This window comes from Emys orbicularis, chromosome 14 (assembly GCF_028017835.1).
Source record: "Emys orbicularis isolate rEmyOrb1 chromosome 14, rEmyOrb1.hap1, whole genome shotgun sequence".
Lineage (NCBI taxonomy): Eukaryota > Metazoa > Chordata > Testudines > Emydidae > Emys > Emys orbicularis.
This window is the reverse complement of record NC_088696.1, coordinates 43437400-43456509: the sequence shown is the minus strand read 5'-3', so window position 1 is coordinate 43456509 and position 19110 is coordinate 43437400. Positions and strand designations below refer to the sequence as shown.

Genomic DNA, 19110 nt, shown 5'->3' with positions numbered 1-19110 from the left:
TTAACCCCCTTATTTGCTGCCTTATGCATGCCCTGTAAACTACAGAAGTGATAGGACATTCTTGCCAAGTACAATTGTCATATTGGGGTGTAAAGGAGAGCCAGTATGTGAGATAGCTGGAGCTTAAACCATTTAGAGGGCTGTTGGTAGATGCCATTACCCTGAATTTCACCTGGAACTGAATTTGACAGCCAATGCACCGTATAGGTGTTATACGTATTCACCAGCCTGCCTTGCCTTGCCTAGCAAGTGAGTAGGTGTGTTTTGAACCAGCTTCCAAGTGGACTTCAAGGTTGTCCTAGTAACTTGTGCTACAGCAGGAAGTCATATGGTGACTGTAGTGAGATCTATAGCAGAGAGGAAGGGGAGCAATTTCTTGGCCAAATGAAGATGGAAAAGAGTGTTTCTGGTGTTTCCAGTTTCAATCTGGAAATCCATGAGCAGAAGTAAGTTTAATAGATTCTTCCCAGATTTCAAACCATTTGGCAATAGATGGGCCGACACCCATGTTTGAGGGAGCAATCAGATTTTGTGCCAGTTCTTGAGAATGTTTCCCCTGCCAACTGACATCACTTCCTCTTTTTCCGGACTGATTTTAATCCAGTCAAATAATAGAACTTCAATTGAATTAATGGGACAAGCAAAGGTCTGAAGATCAGGCTGAGTTAGCATTTATAACTGGTGTGTGTGCAAGAGTTGTAAAACTCATTTTATTTATAATAAAGAAGTAATCCTATGAGTGTCTGATTGACAGGGAAAAACTAGAAGAACCAACCTTAGTTCCTTCAGACTTGAACTGTGACAAAGCACATGGAAACTCATGCAATCTGTATAGTTATTATTTCCTCAACAATAGCACTAGTTCCTGACAATGTGATTCAGGATTGGTAAACTTCCAACATTTACTGGTTAGAACCCACTCAGCAGAAAAAGCAGTCTTCAGATTTGGATGTGCCTTGGTAGCGGTGCATTTTTAGTAGGTAGCAGGAGTGTAGCAGCTTTGCTCATATTCATCACTAGTGATCCAGTCCTGCTCTTAGTGAAATTGACTGAAGTTTCACCATTTTCCACTGAGAACAGGACCATGTCTTAGATAGCAGCAAACTTGCAGTGGAAGGATCTTTCCATGGTGCTGTAGTTCCCAAAGGATTCATCATTCTGATTCTTTTGCCACCCTTTCTCACAATGAGTAGTACCATGTGCTGTATTTTATTTATGTATTGAAAATCATGGAGTAAAATGCTGTTCAGCATGAGCAAGGGTGGCAGAATCTGGGTCTTATTCCAATATGCCCCTCACACTCTCTCTAGACGTAGGTTCAAAAATGAATAACAATCAGTGCTAGTTAGAGAGGACTTCTCCTAACTAAAGCTGTAATGAAAATCTTCTGACATTTGGTGATCAAGAATGGTAAGTTAGTATTCCCATGGAATCAGTCTGTGTGATCAATTTACAAGGAAACCAAGTGAAGATTAATTACTTGCTTAGCTTCTCAATTAACTATGATTCAGTTTGAAAAGAGCTAAATTCCAAGCACAGCTTTTATCATTCTGAAATATGCACACTAGAAATCAAGGGATAATTCATGCATAAACTCACATTCAGTGACATTCTTTTCTAGGGTTTCCTCGGTCCTTATCATGTTGCCTCAGTAACACGTCTTTGATCCCCATGACATTCAACCTTCGCGTCTCTGGGGATGGCCCTGGGGATCCAAGTGTTACTAGTTCTGTTCAGACCTTGGACATCACAAGAACATCCTGGAGAAAGGGAGCCCAGGGAAGTGTCAAGCCAAAAGAATTTACCATAACACCCAGTAGTGGTACCATTCGCTCTCATGAGCTCCTGGATATCCAGGTACAGTATATGTCAAACTACAGTTGAACAAGAGAGTCTGATGGTTTGCAAAGCTAAAACAAGGCTTTTGTTACTATTGGGTTTATTGTAATGTGAGTAATCCAAGAGCTTTTCATAACCCCAGTTTCGGAGGCACTTAAAGAGGTGCAGTTCGGTTTCCAAAACTGCAAGTCCAGATTATGAATTTCAACCACAATAGTCACATATGAATGAGTTTCCTGATGTGGGTTTAGAGAACTTCTCAGAGCAGTTGGTCTTTGATTTAAAGTGGGAGGAGGAAGAAATAGGATGGAAAGTAGTAGTTAAAAAGTAATGCTTTACAGTATATAAGCAAAAATAGTTCACTCTCTTTCTCATTCTCACATTTACTCTCCCACTAAGTCACATTAAATGCAATGATCTCCAGGGGGGACAGTGAAAGTTAGGGTATCCATTAATGATCCCAGCCACTCTTGGGCCAAATTTTGCTTTCAGTTACCATTGTAAATTTGGAATAATTCTATTCAAGTCAGTAGACTGCCTCTGGATTTACACTGGTATAACTGAGAGCAAAATTTGGCCCCTGGATTTTAAAGCCACAATGAATTTATTTAATTTATTTGTGTTCAGGAGACTGGGTTACAGGGAATCTTTTAAGTCTCACTACCAGACTGAAGGAGCTAATATGCCCCCTGCGCTCTGGCCGCCGGGGGGAGAGCCGAGCCCCCGCCGGGGCTCGCCGCCCTCCTCCCAGGGCTCCGGCCGCCCTCCCCCCCGGCGCCCTCCCCCCGGCCGCCGGGGGGGAGAGCGGAGCCCCCGCCGGGGCTCGCCGCCCTCCCCCCCCGGCGCCCTCCCCCCGGCCGCCGGGGGGAGAGCGGAGCCCCCGCTGGGGCTCGCCGCCCTCCCCCCGGGGCTCCCGCCGCCCTCCCCCCCGGCGGCCGGGGGGAGAGCGGAGCCCCTGCCGGGGCTCGCCGCCCTCCCCCCGGGGCTCCGGCCGCCCTCCCCCCTGGCGCCCTCCCCCCGGCCGCCGGGGGGAGAGCGGAGCCCCCGCTGGGGCTCGCCGCCCTCCCCCCGGGGCTCCCGCCGCCCTCCCCCCCGGCGGCCGGGGGGAGAGCGGAGCCCCTGCCGGGGCTCGCCGCCCTCCCCCCGGGGCTCCGGCCGCCCTCCCCCCTGGCGCCCTCCCCCCGGCCGCCGGGGGGAGAGCGGAGCCCCCGCTGGGGCTCGCCGCCCTCCCCCCGGGGCTCCGGCCGCCCTCCCCCCTGGCGCCCTCCCCCCGGCCGCCGGGGGGAGAGCGGAGCCCCCGCTGGGGCTCGCCGCCCTCCCCCCGGGGCTCCGGCCGCCCTCCCCCCCCCTCCCGCAGGGGGGGGGGGCGGCCGGAGGCTTTTTTGCCTGGGGCGGCAAAAAAGCCAGAGCCGGCCCTGTGCAGATGTCATTAGCCATTCCCACAGCTGTCGGCTAGAATGGCTGCTGTGTGGGAGCGGACATTCTTCTTCCACTAACCCACCTGCATAGGACAGGACAGGTTTTGTCTTTGGCATTTTGGCTTTGTTATTCTGCTGTCTAAAGTAAGAAATGTAACAAATATAGCTGTTTTCACAGTGGAACTTTCTATTTTGCACTCCGGGAATTTTAACTTATTATTCAACTGTGAACTCATCTCGAGACAGATCGAAGGAGAGAGACACTCCTTTTTACAGAGTCGTGGCTAAAATAAATCAGAGAAAACAGGCAACAATACGGGTCATCCTTGATGTGCACACAGCATGGGAGGGTTCTAGATGATGATCTGTTTGCTAAAACATAAGGATGACTAGGGTGACTCCTGGCTCCTTTTCATTCTTAATGACAGCAGACTTAGGAAGACCATCGCTTCAGACCCCCGTGAGTGCTCAGACTCCTGTGAGTGCTCAGTACCAAGATGTAGAGCTTGCTGAGGAAAAGAACTGCAGCTTTTTAAGCCATCATGGATGCCCATTGTTATTTAAAGTGATCCTCCTTGGGAAAAAGTTAATGTGCTGGAGGAACCAACTAGGGGCCCTGCTCCTCTTGACCTGCTGCTCACAAAGAGGGAAGACTTGGTAGGGGAAGTAGAAGTGGGTGGCAACCTGGGATGGTTGAGTTCAGGATCCTGACAAAAGAAAGAAAGGAGAGCAGCAGAATACGGACCCTGGACTTCAGAAAAGCAGACATTGACTCCCTCAGGGAACTGAAGGGCAGGAGCCCCTGGGAGGCTAATATGAGGGGGAAAGGAGTCCAGGAGAGCTGGCTGTATTTTAAAGAAACCTTATTGAGGGCACAGGAACAAACCATCCCAATGTGCAGAAAGAATAGCAAAGATGGCAGGCGACCAGCTTGGCTTAACAGAGAAATCTTCGGTGAGCTTAAACATAAAAAGGAAGCTTACAAGAAGTGGAAACTTGGACAGATGACTAGGGAGGAGTATAAAAATATTGCTCAAGTGTGTCTGGGTGTAATCAGGAAGGCCAAAGCACAATTGGAGTTGCTGCTAGCAAGGGATGTGAAGGGTAACAAGAAGGGTTTGTACAGGTATGTTAGCAACAAGAAGAAGGTCAGGGAAAGTGTGGGACCCTTACTGAATGAGGGAGGCAACCTAGTGACGGATGATGTGGAAAAAGCTGAAATACTCAATGCTTTTTTTGCCTCGGTCTTCACAGGCAGGATCAGCTCCCAGACTGCTGCACTGGGCAGCACAATATGGGGAGAAGGTGAGCAGCCCTCAGTGGCGAAAGAACAGGTTAAGGACTATTTAGAAAAGCTGGACATGCACAAGTCCATAGGGCCGGATGCACTGCATCCGAGGGTGCTGAGGGAGTTGGCTGATGTGATTGCAGAGCCATTGGCCATTATCTTTGAAAACTTGTGGTGATTGGGGGAGGTCCCAGACGACTGGAAAAAGGCAAATATAGTGCCCATCTTTAAAAAAGGGAACAAGGAGATCCTGGGGAACTCACCTCAGTCCCCGGCGAAATCATGGAGCAGCTCCTCAAGGAATCCATTTGAAGCACTTGGAGGAGAGGAAGGTGATCAGGAACAGTTGACATGGATTCACCAAGGGCAAGTCATGCCTGACCAACCTGATTCCCTTCTGTGATGAGATAACTGGCTCTGTGGATATGGGGAAAGCGGTGGATGTGATATATCTTGACTTTAGCAAAGCTTTTGATACAGTCTCCCACAGTATTCTTGCCAGCATGTTAAAGAAGTATGGGCTGGATGAATGGACTATAAGGTGGACAGAAAGCTGGCTAGATCGTCGGGCTCAACGGGTAGTGATCAACGGCTCGATGTCTAGTTGGCAGCTGGTATCAAGCGGAGTGCCCCAGGGGTCTGTCCTGGAGCCGGTTTTGTTCAACATTTTCATTAATGATCTGTATGATGGGATGGATTGCACCCTCAGCAAGTTCGTGGATGACACTAAGCTGGGGGGAGAGGTAGATACGCTGGAGGGTAGGGATAGGGTCCAGAGTGACCTAGACAAATTAGAGAATTGGGCTAAAAGAAATCTGATGAGATTCAACAAGGACAAGTGCAGACTCCTGCACTTAGGAAGGAAGAATCCCATGCACTGCTACAGGCTGGGGACCGACTAGCTAAGCTGCAGTTCTGCAGAAAAGGACCTGGGGATTACAGTGGACGAGAAGTTGGATATGAGTCAGCAGTGTGCCCTTGTTGCCAAAAAGGCTAATAGCATATTGGGCTGCATTAGTAGGAACATTGCCAGCAGATCGAGGAAAGTGATTATTCCTGTCTATCAGACACTGATGAGGCCACATCTGGGGTATTGCATCCAGTTTTGGTTCCCCCACTACAAGAAGGATGTGGACAAATTGGAGAGAATCCAGCAGAGGGCAACAAAAATGATTAGGGGGCTGGGGCACATGACTTATGAAGAGAGGCTGAGCGAACTGGGCTTATTTAGTCTGCAGAAGAGAAGAGTGAGGGGGGATTTGATAGCAGCCTTCAATTACCTGAAGGGGGGTTCCAAAGAGGAGGGAGCTCTGCTCTTCTCAGTGATGGCAGATGACAGAACAAAGAGCAATGGTCTCAAGTTGCAGTGGGGGAGGTCTAGGTTGGATATTAGGAAAAACTTTAATTAGGAGGGTGGGTTACCTAGGGAGATGGTGGAATCTCCATCCTTAGAGGTTTTTAAGGCCCAGCTTGACAAAGCTCTGGCTGGGATGATTTAGTTGGGGTTGTTCCTGCTTTGAGCAGGGGGTTGGACTAGATGACCTCCTGAGGTCTCTTCCAACGCTAATCTTCTGTGATTCTATGAAAAGAAAAATCAGTTGCTTTGCTAAAGCCACATTTCCCCATTTTTCCATTCTATGGATCACTTTATATTAAAAAAATAATCTTGGAGCCCATCTCTGGTCCTAGACTTTCCAATTCCTTACAATTTTGATCTCAAAATGCTTCCTTAATGGTCCACCAGATAAGGCTTCCTGGACCAGTGATGGTCCAAAGATCCTCAACTGAGAACCATTGATACAACCAGTGCAACCTTACTCAACAGAGTCCTTCTCCAGCAAATGATCTCCAAGTTCCAAAAGCCCAACAAAGGGGATACTAGATGTTGTTGAATGAGCACCCCTTCTGAGGGATTGCGTTAGAAAATAAAGTATTTGTTCCCCTTTTCCTGCACTAGGTGACCTTATGTTCCAACACTGTGAAGAAATATGAAATGGCATTGGTGGTGGATGTGGATGGTATCGGAGAGGAAGTGCTGGCACTCCTAATCACAGCGAGGTATTGACACTCCCTTTGCATCCATTCCCCCTTTGTCCCTGTGTCACCTACACTATGCTGCCATATACACAATATGCTGGATTTATCCCTCCCTTCTAAAACGAGAACCACTGTTTAATATGATTATTGTGCATAGTTGGGCACTAGAACTAAAAACTGTGACAAAGTACGGTAAACAACACATGCTGAAAAGCACCTGTACTAAAGATAAGGGAAAGGCCCTGAGCCTTTTTCAACATGGGAAGAGTAAGAGTATTTATTATTGTCCGTGACTTTCAGTGTTTGCAACAGATTTCATGTGTGAAGAGCCCAACTGCCATCCCTTTTCATCCTGAGTATTGTACTTAACTCAGGTTGTAACCAAAGGGGTGTATTCACTTACTGCAGTGGAAAATCTATTTGGCATGGAGACATCCAAGGCATGGATGGCAATGCAATGATGGGGCTAGTTTCAAACAATTAGCATGTGGATTAATACCGAAGAGTTTAAGACAAAATTCTGAATTTTAGCTAGGAGAAATAAACAAAAGATAGTGACGAGGGAAGAGTATTATTATTATTATTATTATTTGCTTTATAGAATGAGCTCAGCTTCATCTGCTTTCCTCTAGTTTTAGTTATTTGCCATCACAGATTTGAGCCAGGGGTCATTTTTCCTGGGTCAGATCCTGTAGGACTGTTGTAACTCGGTTGACTTCAGGGCAGTTACAAAAGGGATGCATTTGGCCCTGTATCTATAATTGTGTATATATAGCTGGGGGGAGGGCAGTTTTAAAAGACCTTGGTACTGGCTTAGCACTGCTCCCTTTGAAGTCAATGTGAACTTTGTCATTGACTTCAGTGGGAAAAGGGTTAGGCCAACACTGAGTCTGGAAAATCCCACCTGGAATCAATTTTGTAGGCTAATTAGGAGATCATCATAAAGGAACACTAATGCACATGACTTTCATCAGTCTGGTGGTCCCCCTGACTCCTCTCTGATACATCCTGCAGAAGGCAGCAGTTGCCCCAGTTTGTAAATTAAGATGTTTTCCTTCTATCAGCTAAACGGCTTCTCAAATCCAGATAAAGGAGGAAGATTTGTATTCTGGGTTAATGGGTAGGTGTTGCAGAATGACAAGAGACAGAAAGCTCCCTGGAGGCTCAGATACAAACCCAAAATCACCCTTTCCAAGTTGGGTTTTAGGGCAGGGGTGTCAAGTTAATTCACATGAACACAGATTTGACAGAAGTCTCTAGCTGCACATTCCTTCCACGCAGAAAACCAAAAACTACAAACCAACCAGTACATATTGTTCAGGCTAAGAAAGCTCAACATGTTAGCAGGGTTCCAGTCTGAGAAATTGCACCCTGCTTGAATGCTTGCAGGCGTGAACAGAACACTGTTGAGTGGAGACCCATGGCAGTTTCCCCATATGTCCTTTAACAGAGATTGTTGATTAAAAAGTGAATAAAAAGAATTTTAAGATGATTAATGACTGTATGGGTGTAAAGCCTCTATGTGACAATGACAAATATGTTATGGGAGTAAACAAATACTATATTCTCTTGGTATCTGTAATGCTGTTTTTTGGCGGGCTAGATGTGTTGTTCCTCCACTGCGTGTGGTTAACCCTGTGGTGAAGTTTGGACGGTGTTTCCTGAAGTTCCCTTACCAGCAGATGGTGATGCTTGTGAACGACGCTGAGCTTCCAGGGTGCTACGGGGTTCTCCCTCAGGTTTGTCATCTCACCCTTCCTTTCTGCTGCTTCTCTTCCATTTCCATGGGGCTCTCTGAGAATGGAAGGGGTATTTCCCGACTAGCACATAACATATAGTATTAAATGCTGTGTTATTGTTGTCTCTAGCCTCACCAGCATTTGATGTGAGAATGTTTAAGTTCTCTTCTTTGGAACTCTCTTGCAAGTGAGAACTTAAAAGTTCTTAAAGGGGTGGGTCCCACAGCATTGAAAGCAGGAGTGATTCTTTGAAAGATACAAGACATTATAACCACAAGGGTTTCTTTCTGAGAGGCTGAAGTTCACAAGAGGAAAGGGAAGAAAGCCACTGACTGAGTCCATAGCTGGTGGTCTGTGTGGCATTTCCTAATATTTCATGGTGTAACACATTCTACAACAGGAAAGGGGAACAATTCAAAGCCTTCTGTGAGCTCTGTTTATGAGTCAGCAGTAGGCTGGGCTGAATAGGTGCAGCTGCTGTGGGAGCCACTGGGACAGATTAGGGACGCATAGGTTGGAAGTGACGGAGGAGGAGAAGGACCTCGGAGTCCTGGTTGATCGCAGGATGACTATGAGTCGGCAATGTGACGTGGCTGTGAAAAAAGCTAATGCGATTTTGGGATGCGTTAGGCGAGGTATTTCTAGTAGGGACAGGGAGGTGCTGCTTCCGTTATACAAGGCGCTGGTGAGACCTCATTTGGAGTACTGTGTGCAGTTCTGGTCTCCTATGTTTAAAAAGGATGAACTCAAACTGGAACGGGTACAGAGAAGGGCCACTAGGATGATCCGAGGAATGGAAAATCTTTCCTATGAAAGGAGACTCGAGGAGCTCGGTTTGTTTAGCCTAACCAAAAGAAGGCTGAGGGGGGATATGATTGCTCTCTTTAAATATATCAAAGGGATTAATACCAAGGAGGGAGAGGAATTATTTCAGCTCAGTAGTAATGTGGACACGAGAACGAATGGATATAAACTGGCCGTGGGGAAGTTTAGGCTTGAAATTAGAAGAAGGTTTCTAACCGTCAGAGGGGTGAAATTTTGGAACAGCCTTCCGAGGGAAACGGTGGGGCGAAAGACCTTTCTGGCTTCAAGATTAGGCTTGATAAGTTTATGGAGGGAATGGTTTGAAGGGATAACGTGATTTTAGTCAATTAGGCATTAACGTGCCATCGCGGGTAAAATGAGGGTCCGGCTGTAGAATCTTGCCTGTATGCTCGGGGTTCTGCTGATCGCCATATTTGGGGTCGGGAAGGAATTTTCCTCCAGGGTAGATTGGCAGAGGCCCTGGAGGTTTTTCGCCTTCCTCCGCAGCATAGGGCAGGGGTCGCAGGCTGGAAGATTCTGTTGTGGGTGGGTCAGCTTTTGTGGCCTGCATCATGCGGGAGGTCAGACTAGATGACCATATTGGTCCCTTCTGACCTTAAAGTCTATGAGTCTATGAGTCTATGAGATTCAATGGTGGTATAGTTACACATTAGGCATTAGTTGGTTAGAAAGCAGTTGTCAATGTTGACTTGCACCAATCTACAAGATTTTCAAAGCAAGCAGAACTTGCAAGCCAGGGGCCCATTTCACTTTACTGGTAAAAACCAGGCTGCAGTCTCTGGCAACAGAGAGGTCACTGGCATGTGGGCCTCACAATTCCATATCCCCCATGAGGACTGGAGCCAGCAAAGGAAGAGTTGGGGCCAGAGTGCCTGGAAGGTACACTGACTCAGCATATATTCCTGGGAGCCTCCATTGGTGAGCCCCAGCTGGAACCTAAAGCTGCCTTCGTCCTAGGGTGAATCCCTTGTGGAGACATCTCTCCTGAGAGCAATGGAACTCCTGTGCCTACATGGATGAGTCAAACCCTGAAGGAGCTGAAGGGGAGAGTTGCTTTCCTTGCTACCTCACAGGAGAGTGTAAGCTAAAGCAGCTAGGCCACTCCTTCTGCAATTCTCCGAGACCAGATTTAGCCCTGGTATAATGGAAATGGCACCTGTTTACCCAGAGCTAAATTTGGACCCCGCAGAATACCAAACTGGTGCAAGTTTTGCTACTTACACTTGTTTATACTAGTTTCTGGCTAACTTTACTCCCCCATTTACATGCCGTTAAATGTAGTCCATTGTATTTTATTTTTACTTACTCTCTGTTGCTTGTAATATCCTCATAGGTGATTGAAAATAATGTCCTTCCCCTCATATTTTTCCTATTTCCATCTGGCAGACATGGACACTGTTCCATATTTTCTGGGGCACCAGCCAACATAGCCACTGTGTTCTCTTTCATTGTTTTGAGTAACTCTTTCCTAATGAAACCTGGAGATGCTTGGAACAGGTGCCCCTGGTATTCAATCTGTTCGATTGGCTGGATCGCCTTTAGGTGATGCCTCGGGCAAGTAAATGTCTGTACTAGTTCCTGGAAAGATTTAGAAATTTGAAGGCCAGAAGGGGCTATTGTAACACAGGCCAGAGAATTTCACCCAGTAATTCCTGCCTCATGCCTATAACTTCTACTGAGCAATAGCAGGTCCCTTAGAAAGAGACCCAGTCTTGATTTCAAGACTGCAAGTGATGGAGAACCTACCACATCCTGTGGTGAGCTGTTCCAATGGTTAATTACCCTCCATGTTAGAAATGTGTGCCTTCAGCTGTGCTGTTTTGCATATTTTATAGTCTATCTCTGGCTGAAATTCCCCCCTGCGCAGAAGGCAGGCGCTTGTCTGTGCATCACTTCAATCCCACAAAGTCCTCAAAATAGGGGTCAGTACAGGCTTTGTGCTAGTCCTCTGTGCCACGCTCAATTTCCCCCTTTGAGCCCAGTGTTCTGCACGTGATTCTTTTAACTGTGCGATAATTGTAATGTTTTTAAATGTCAAGGAATGGAAAGTTTCCAAAGAAGTCATGGTGAAGATAATGTTCTGGTTATGTCTCTGCACAGGAGTATGAGGAGAAGCCCTCTGTGCTGTACTCCAGCCCCAGGCCTTGTGGCATTATTCAACCTCACAGCACTGTGGAGATCCCCTTAGCACTGGAAACCCAAGTGACTGGACAGCAGGACACTGTGGCTTCCATAGCCATGTTTGGGAGTGAAGACCCCCGCCTGGTGAGACCCTGATGATGAAATACACCTTGTGTCTGCACCAATGTTCTCGCTGGAGTGTGGAGACCTGTACTGAGGGTGGTCTTTGCTCATTTGACAGTGCACACTGCACGCTTGTATTCAGACAGTCTAGTTCTTTACAATTCCAAGGATTTTTCTGGTGAATTCAAAAGCTGCAGTAGTAAACTCATGTCATTAGAGAGTAAATATCACTGTGATAGAAGTCAGATGTTTTGAGGTTAATTGCACTGCTCATACCAATAACAAGGAGAGTCAGGAAAGATCAAACCTGTTTCAGTTGGCAAGAAGAATATGGGCCTGATCCCAGAAAGTGCCGAGTGCCCTTCACTACTGTATAAAGTCAAGGTGAACAGAGGGAGCTTAGAACCTTGCAGGCCTGTGTCTTTTGAAGGGGCGTGAGAGGAGTATACAAGTAATGACTGGTGCAGAGACGGTAAATTGGGCATTACTATAGACCGTTTGCTGTAGTTCACATCGAAAGGGACAGTGCAATGGAAAGGCCCCAAATTTAAATCTTTTACATAGCTTGGCTGGGGTTTTCGGAAGCACCTAAGGATAGTCACTGGGAGTCAGGCACCTAACTCCCCTTTAGGTGCTTCACCTAACATGACTACCTGGAGGACTCATTGCCACCAGAAACCATAGAGACCAGGAGCTAAGTATGATTCCAAAAAGATTAGATGTTTATATGAATAATGAGAGAGAATAAAAAAGAAAAGAATAAACCCTCATGATTCATTGCATAAGCCAAGAACTAACTGCCTGGGGATAGAAAGGAAACTTTCCTTATGGGCAAATGTTTCCATTGGCCATTATGGAGAGTACTCTGAAATATCTGGAACTGCCTCTCTTTGTAGATGAACCCTTGATCTAAGCCACTATAGCAATTCCTTTGTCTCTAAGGCCTTGGCTACACTCGGGACTTCACTGTGTAGTGAAGAGAGCTCTCGCAGCGCTGTATGTACTCCACCTCTCCGAGGGGAATAGCTTGCAGCGCTGCAAGCGAGCGTGCAGCGCTGCAGGCTCTGATTACACTGACGCTTTACAGCGCTGTACTCGCTGCGCTCGGGGGGGCGTTTTCACACCCCTGAGCGCAGCAAGTTGCAGCGCTGTACAGCGCCAGTGTAGCCAAGGCCTAAGTCTGTTTTATTCTTACAGAGTAACAATAACCACTGCATAATAAAGGACCCAATTTGAGAAAAAGCAACCCTGTTCAGGAAAGTACTTAAGCACATGCTTAACTTTGAGCACATGCTTAAGTCCTCTCACACACTTAGAAAAAGCACCTCCTTAAGTGCTGTCCTGAACAGGAATCAACTAATGCATGTGGTTAAGTGCTTTTCTGAATTCAGTTCATTATGGGCCACTGTAGCCTCTGTACTAAAATCTACAAGGAAGGCCATATCAGCTGTAAAATTGGTAGGCTGCAACTGGAGTGAAGGTAGACTTTTTCTACCAAATGTGAACAAGTATGGGCAAGTGGTTTCTGAATTATGACATGACACCCTAAAAATAGAGTTATTTGTCAGAATTCCAAGAGGCTTCCTGGGTTTTTTTACCACCTTCTAGCAAAAAAAAAAAAAAAAAAAAAAGGTAGAAAGGTGAGTGATAAAATGTAAAAAGCAACAGAGAGTCCTGTGGCACCTTTAAGACTAACAGATGTATTGGAGCATAAGCTTTCGTGGGTGAATACCCACTTCGTCAGACCCATGCGTCTGACGAAGTGGGTATTCACCCACAAAAGCTTATGCTCCAATACATCTGTTAGTCTTAAAGGTGCCACAGGACTCTCTGTTGCTTTTTACAGACCCGGACTAACACGGCTACCCCTCTGATACTTGATAAAATGTAGTTTATTGAATTCATCTAGCTAAGAGCTAAAGCAAGTTTAATTAATTACATTTTAATTTAAAATGGCATTAACTTTTGAAATAGCGATGACAGAATGGCTTGTCATCACTGATGAGCATGAACTAGGGTGTCAAAGGACTGCTGAAAGCCTCAGCGGCCATTAACCAAAAGTAAGGCTGACATTTTCAAAGCAGTCCAAAGGGTGTGGGCTTTCTTTAAAATGAATGGAAGGTGTGCAGCTATCTCCCCTGGACTGCACTGGAAATCTTAACATAGGTCTCCAACCCTTTTCTTTGCATTAGAATGTAGACCAATGGCTAGGGGCTTTGTCAATGGAGGAAGGTGAATTTTGCCATCAAGGCTGAAGTTAGCCAAATAAGTGGTTTGTAAAGTTAAGACACCTTACAAAAAGAAGTGGGGAGGAGGGAGCTTTTCACAGTTAGAATTTCCTGACCTTTTAGTGGTTGGTTTATTTTTCAAACTATGGTGATCTTGTAAAGATTTTACCCTTGGATTAATGATGTGTACTTTCAGCCTTAGCCTCGCTTTAATGATGTGAATTAATATGTCAGACCTTACCCCGATGGGAGCCCTGTGAATTGTGGGATCTTAACAATTTCTAAGGGAAAACTAAGCACTTCAGTAAGCTCAGAAGTGCGCCCATTAAGTTGGAGTTTAATGCACAGCATTTGGCTTTCACTCAATTGCAGCAAACATCTGAGCTGTGCTAATAGAAAGCTCGCCATGCATAAGCACAGTACCCACTTACATGTCTTGTTGCTAAAGCTGCCTCAGGTTTAAATTTTGTCCAAGCTGTGCCCTGAAGCTTTAACACACCTTTAGTAGGTCCCATTCTGGCCACCCAGACTTTTCCCCACTAGTGGAACATTGTGAGCAGTATGGCCAACAGCCTGCTATGCGCTCTACTGATGGTTGGTTTCAGGAGTGTGGGCCTTATTCTGCTCTCTCTTGCACTGATGTAACTCTGTTGAGTTCAGTGGAATCACTCTAATTTTAGGCCAGTGAAACAGAAAGAAGAGCATGGTCCTATGATCTTACATTATGCCAGAAGCTGGGAATGGGCGGCAGGGGATGGATCACTTAATTACCTGTTCTGTTCATTCCCTCTGGGGCACCTGGCATTGGCCACTGTCGGAGGACAGGATACGGGGCTAGATGGACCTTTGGTCTGACCCAGTATGGCTGTTTTATGTTCTTATGTTATGCTTCATAATTCCCAACAGCTTGAGTCGGCTATAGCCCTTCTCAGAGTGCAGACTTTCACAAATCCTTCTCTCTGGCTGACCCTTCATGGCTGTGTTGCCTTGTGTTTTACTTGCAAGTGATGGGATGTCAGTTTCAGTTTGCTGCAAGTAATCCTGTGTGATAGGGAGCTGGTACAATACAGCCTGGGGTTTACCTGTGGCGTATCAGCCTGCAGCCTGCCACAGGCAGCAATTTTACAGCTGGCTGCTATCAAAACAGGTGGTCATTCAGTACTACAGCTGACTGCCAGAGGACGACTATTCATTCCCAAATGATTGAAACTGACACTATGTCCCCATCAACAGAGCCAGCAAGACCTTTGAGCCCATGGAAATATTACTGATAGCAATGTCTTCCCCCTTGTCCTCCTTTTCCTTTTATATAATCTGGCTTGTGAGCAATGGCCTGTTAAATGTTGCTGCTAAAAGCACTTTTGCGAATGGTTTAAGTGAAGCATTTTAAAAAATATTAACCACTTCCCTGCTGAATGACATACCATGGACATGTCCAGTGCAATTTGACACAGCTAGGAATTCTAGGTGGCCTGTCTTCCTTACTGGATGTTCTGTAGAAAATGAATGACAGAACACTAAAGAACACTGCTACATTTGATTGCTCTGCTGGGGAAGAGCACACTAAAAACTTAGATATGCTCTCAGGAGAGGTGTTTATCAACACACACTCTCCAGGGACTCTCTCCTATGTGTTTTTTGTTCCCTTCAGTCTTCTCGATTAAAAAGGTATCGCTCCAAACATTAAAGTGCAAGTACAGTAGCAGAGCAGTGCTTCCCAACCGTATTCAGAGCCTGAAAGGCAAACACACGTTTTCCTAACAATTGCACAAACTATTGTTCCATTCATAATGAGGCCTAGTATGAAAAAGATCTGTGTGAAAGATCCTTATGTCTTTAGAAAGGGATTTCACTAGCTCCCTAACAGTACTGCCGTTTCCAGAAGGGAAAGCCAGGCTGACAGCCCCATCCTCTTCCTCCACACTGCCCCCAAAATCCTGCTCTCCAGGAAGTGCTGGAAATGAGCAAACCTGATGTCTCCAGGGCTGGGAAATGAGTTCTCAATGGTTTCCTTCTTGCGCTCCTGCTTTCTCCAACATGTTGGGGGAAACAGCCACTGCAGATCTGCAATGGAGGCGAGTGAGCCACCAGCAGCCGCTGGATGTTACTCTTAGGCAGTCTGATGGGGCTGGTATAGGAACCCATGCAGAGTACACTAGGCTTTGGTGGCAGTCTTTCCAGCTGAGTGGGACTAGATGTGGGTCACTCTGGGAGCAGCCAATGCCATTTCTTGAGTCAGATGTCATTCAGGGTGCTCTACAGGACAGACTGGAACTTTGTGTCTAAATAATACACTTTGCCCTTTCATGAGTCACATAGCATCTTGTCACTAGGAGGGATTATTACTTATTTGATTTCAGTTTAGAAGTAGGTATGAGGGATTCACAGGTCTTGAACCCAGGTCTGTGGCTCCCTAGACAAGCATCAGATCACAGACATCATCTGACACCTCCACCAGCAGGGAGTGAGGGCTGGTGGACCTAAGCTCACCATAGGCACTGCCTATGAAGATCTCAATTGGAGGTGATGTCTGGCCTCTCCAATTGGCTCAGACTCATTATTTAAGCTGGAAGGAGGCACAGGACTTTGTCTGAGCAACTAGGTGAATCCCTGGGTGGCTGCTACATTGGACCCTACCTTCTCGCCTGACTCCTGAGCCCTGCCTTAATCCCAATTCTTGCATTCCTGTCCTGTCTTGTCCCTTCCCTCCTGCCTTGTTCCAGATTCCTGCTTCTGAGCCCCACCCCTGGCTACTGACGCTGGCTCTGAACCTTGGCTTAACTCCTGCCTCTGGCTCGGTCACTGACCCCTGGTTCCTGACTCCTGCTCTGACCACTAGGCCTGATCACCACTGCTCTGACCACTGGGTCTGACTGCCTATGACCTGGTCCATGACAGGAAGGTTGTTTGGTCCTGTGCAGTCTGTATCCTACAGCAAAAAGACTGGTGTAAACATTTAAACCATTAGCTGCTTTTAATGCTCTGGGAAGGTGACTTGGATAACGGATCACCATTCCACCCCACCCCTCCATGACCCTTGGGACTGATCCATGTGAGGGTAGAGAATATTGTCAGGATCACAGATATTCAGGAGAGACAATTACAGCTCAGGTGACATCATTAATATCCATTACTTATACAGCGCCATAATGTGCATGGCACTTCAGACACAAGTAAGACATGAACCCTGCTCCAAAGAGCTTAAAACCTAAGTGTCTGATTCACACTCACACCAGTGTAACTCTGATGGAGGTATTCCTCATTTACACCAGTGGTGAGTGTGTGACAGCAGAAGAAGTTAGAGGGAAGGATGGGAAAATGTTGAGAAGGGGTAAGATGGGCTGGCAACAGTCAAAGAGAAGAGACGGGAGAGGTGAATAGGTACAAGTGGAGAGCTGCAGGACAAATGCAGTTGGTTTGGTGGAACAAGGCAAACAGGGAGGTGGTTTTCCTCTATCACCAGATAACCATTCTGAATGGATGATCTTCTTCACATGAAAATCACTCAAAATCCCAGGTCTACTCCAGTCGTTCACTACCATTCTGTGTCCAAGGATTGAGAACAGTCTAGGAGAACAATGAGAGCTAGCTGGCCCCTTTCAACTTTCCCTGTTTTTGTTTCCCCCGGTTTCCTGGAGCAGAAGATTCATTTAGTGAGCATTGGTGAAGGCCCAGTTGTCTACGTGGATCCTGCTCAGATAGATTTCGGCAATATCCAGGTTCTAAAGGATGCTTCCTGTACACTCCACCTCTCCAATCAGACCGTTATTCCTGCACCATTTTGGGCACAGTTGGTAAGTGCAGTGTGGGGCTCTTTTATAATGAACATGTAGCTTGGAATGTATAGTCTCAACAGTCTGTGACTTGACTTTATATGCAGCATTCTCCTAAAATTATCTCAGAGAGAGAATGAAATGGGCATGACATAATTCCCCAAAGTGGCTGGCTGAGTCTGCTCTGAAGTGCACCTGAGTCACCCCATTAGTGTCAGTGGGATCTCATAGATGCAACTAAAAGCAGAATTTGGCACTTGATCTTCTTTATAACCTTTCTCTTGATAGGGAGTTTAGCTGTGCTAATCATGTTTATGTACCTATATGAGAGACATCTTATCTCTTTGTTCCTGAAAGGTAAGCACTTCCGCATAGATCTCCTCAGCTGGGCCGCACACATTGACTTCTGGCTTGGGCTTCAAAATTTGCTTGCAAAGCTTTTAGCTGTATGGGGAACAGCATGCGAGGGATCATCCACAAACTACTAATGGGGAGGTGAGCTGGATGTTTAGTGGTGTTACTCCCACTGGGAGTTTTGGCAGCTCAGTTGCTGCATAGAAGCTACTTTGTTTATAAAGGGAGCTGTGTAGTTAAGTTACATAAATGCTGAGAATGCCCTGCAGTGTCTTTGTATTTTGTGGCATTGCAGAATATTTCTGGGTCTTTGGGGAATGTTATAGGGAAAAGACCTTTCAATTTAGTGAGACTTTTTCAACCTGACAGGCTACACAGGTGTTCTAAAGTATTAAGTCAGACCCCTCCAGAGTCTGTCGGGGTGGGGATCCTTAGCCAGGAAGGGGGTCACGCTCTATGTTTGGAGTTTGCACCCCTCTGTCCATTGGTCTCTCCCCAGTTGGTGGCAGGTTGCTTCACAGTGATGCCATCTCTGCCATGTCTCTCCTATCTCCCTATGTCAGGCACAGTTTTTCCTTATTACTTTTTTGGTGAGATGTCCTTATAGATTCATAGATTCTAGGACTGGAAGGGACCTCGAGAGGTCATCGAGTCCAGTCCCCTGCCCGCATGGCAGGACCAAATGATTCTTGATCATCTGAAGAAATATTTTTCTTGCACTTCCTCATATTTCAGTTTCCACAGTACCTAGAGTTGTCTACGGGTCTATCTCCACTGCAGCCATGGTGTGATTTGCAACTGGTGTAGATGTACCAGCACTAGCTGTACTCTAGCTAGCACGCTAAAAATAGCAGTGAGGACATAGCAGGGTGAGCTTCGCTGTGGGCTGCACAAGCCCACCTGACTGCCCTGGGTACATACTGACTTGTGCAGCCCATCCAGAAGCCCCTGCCATCATATCCTCACTTCTGTTGTTACCAGGCTAGCGAGAGTACAGCTAGCAAGGGTACGTCTACACGAGCTGCAAATCACACCTGCGGCTGCAATATAGATGTACCCTGTGATGGGGTGCAGGGGCTTGACCTGGTTCTGAGTGAACAGGGGAGTAACTTCAGCTCAGCTACCTCCTGAGCAGGTGCTGAAGGGAAGGTTTGTAAGAGTGGCTGCTTGGGCTGCCGAAGGCTTGGAGGTCAAGGAGTCTTGTGCCTGCTTGTGCCAGCCTGGGTTTGGCCTGAGGAGTTTCCTTGAGCTTAACCAGCATGGCATGCTCCCTGCTGGTGAAATGGATTGTGGAAATCCCTCTCTGTGTCCTTTATAGTTGGTGATCAGAACACTTTGTGATCCTCAGCTTTGATAACAGTGATG

General features: G+C 46.6%; 1 protein-coding gene across 1 annotated transcript in view; it reads left to right on the top strand.

Moving 5' to 3' along the window:
- The window catches only part of HYDIN (HYDIN axonemal central pair apparatus protein), a 383856-nt gene that overhangs the window by 108186 nt on the left and 256560 nt on the right, over positions 1-19110 (top strand). The window contains 5 exon segments of the mRNA XM_065416810.1: positions 1622-1857; positions 6503-6603; positions 8186-8321; positions 11247-11411; positions 17260-17412. Coding sequence (XP_065272882.1) covers positions 1622-1857; positions 6503-6603; positions 8186-8321; positions 11247-11411; positions 17260-17412 — 791 coding nt within the window.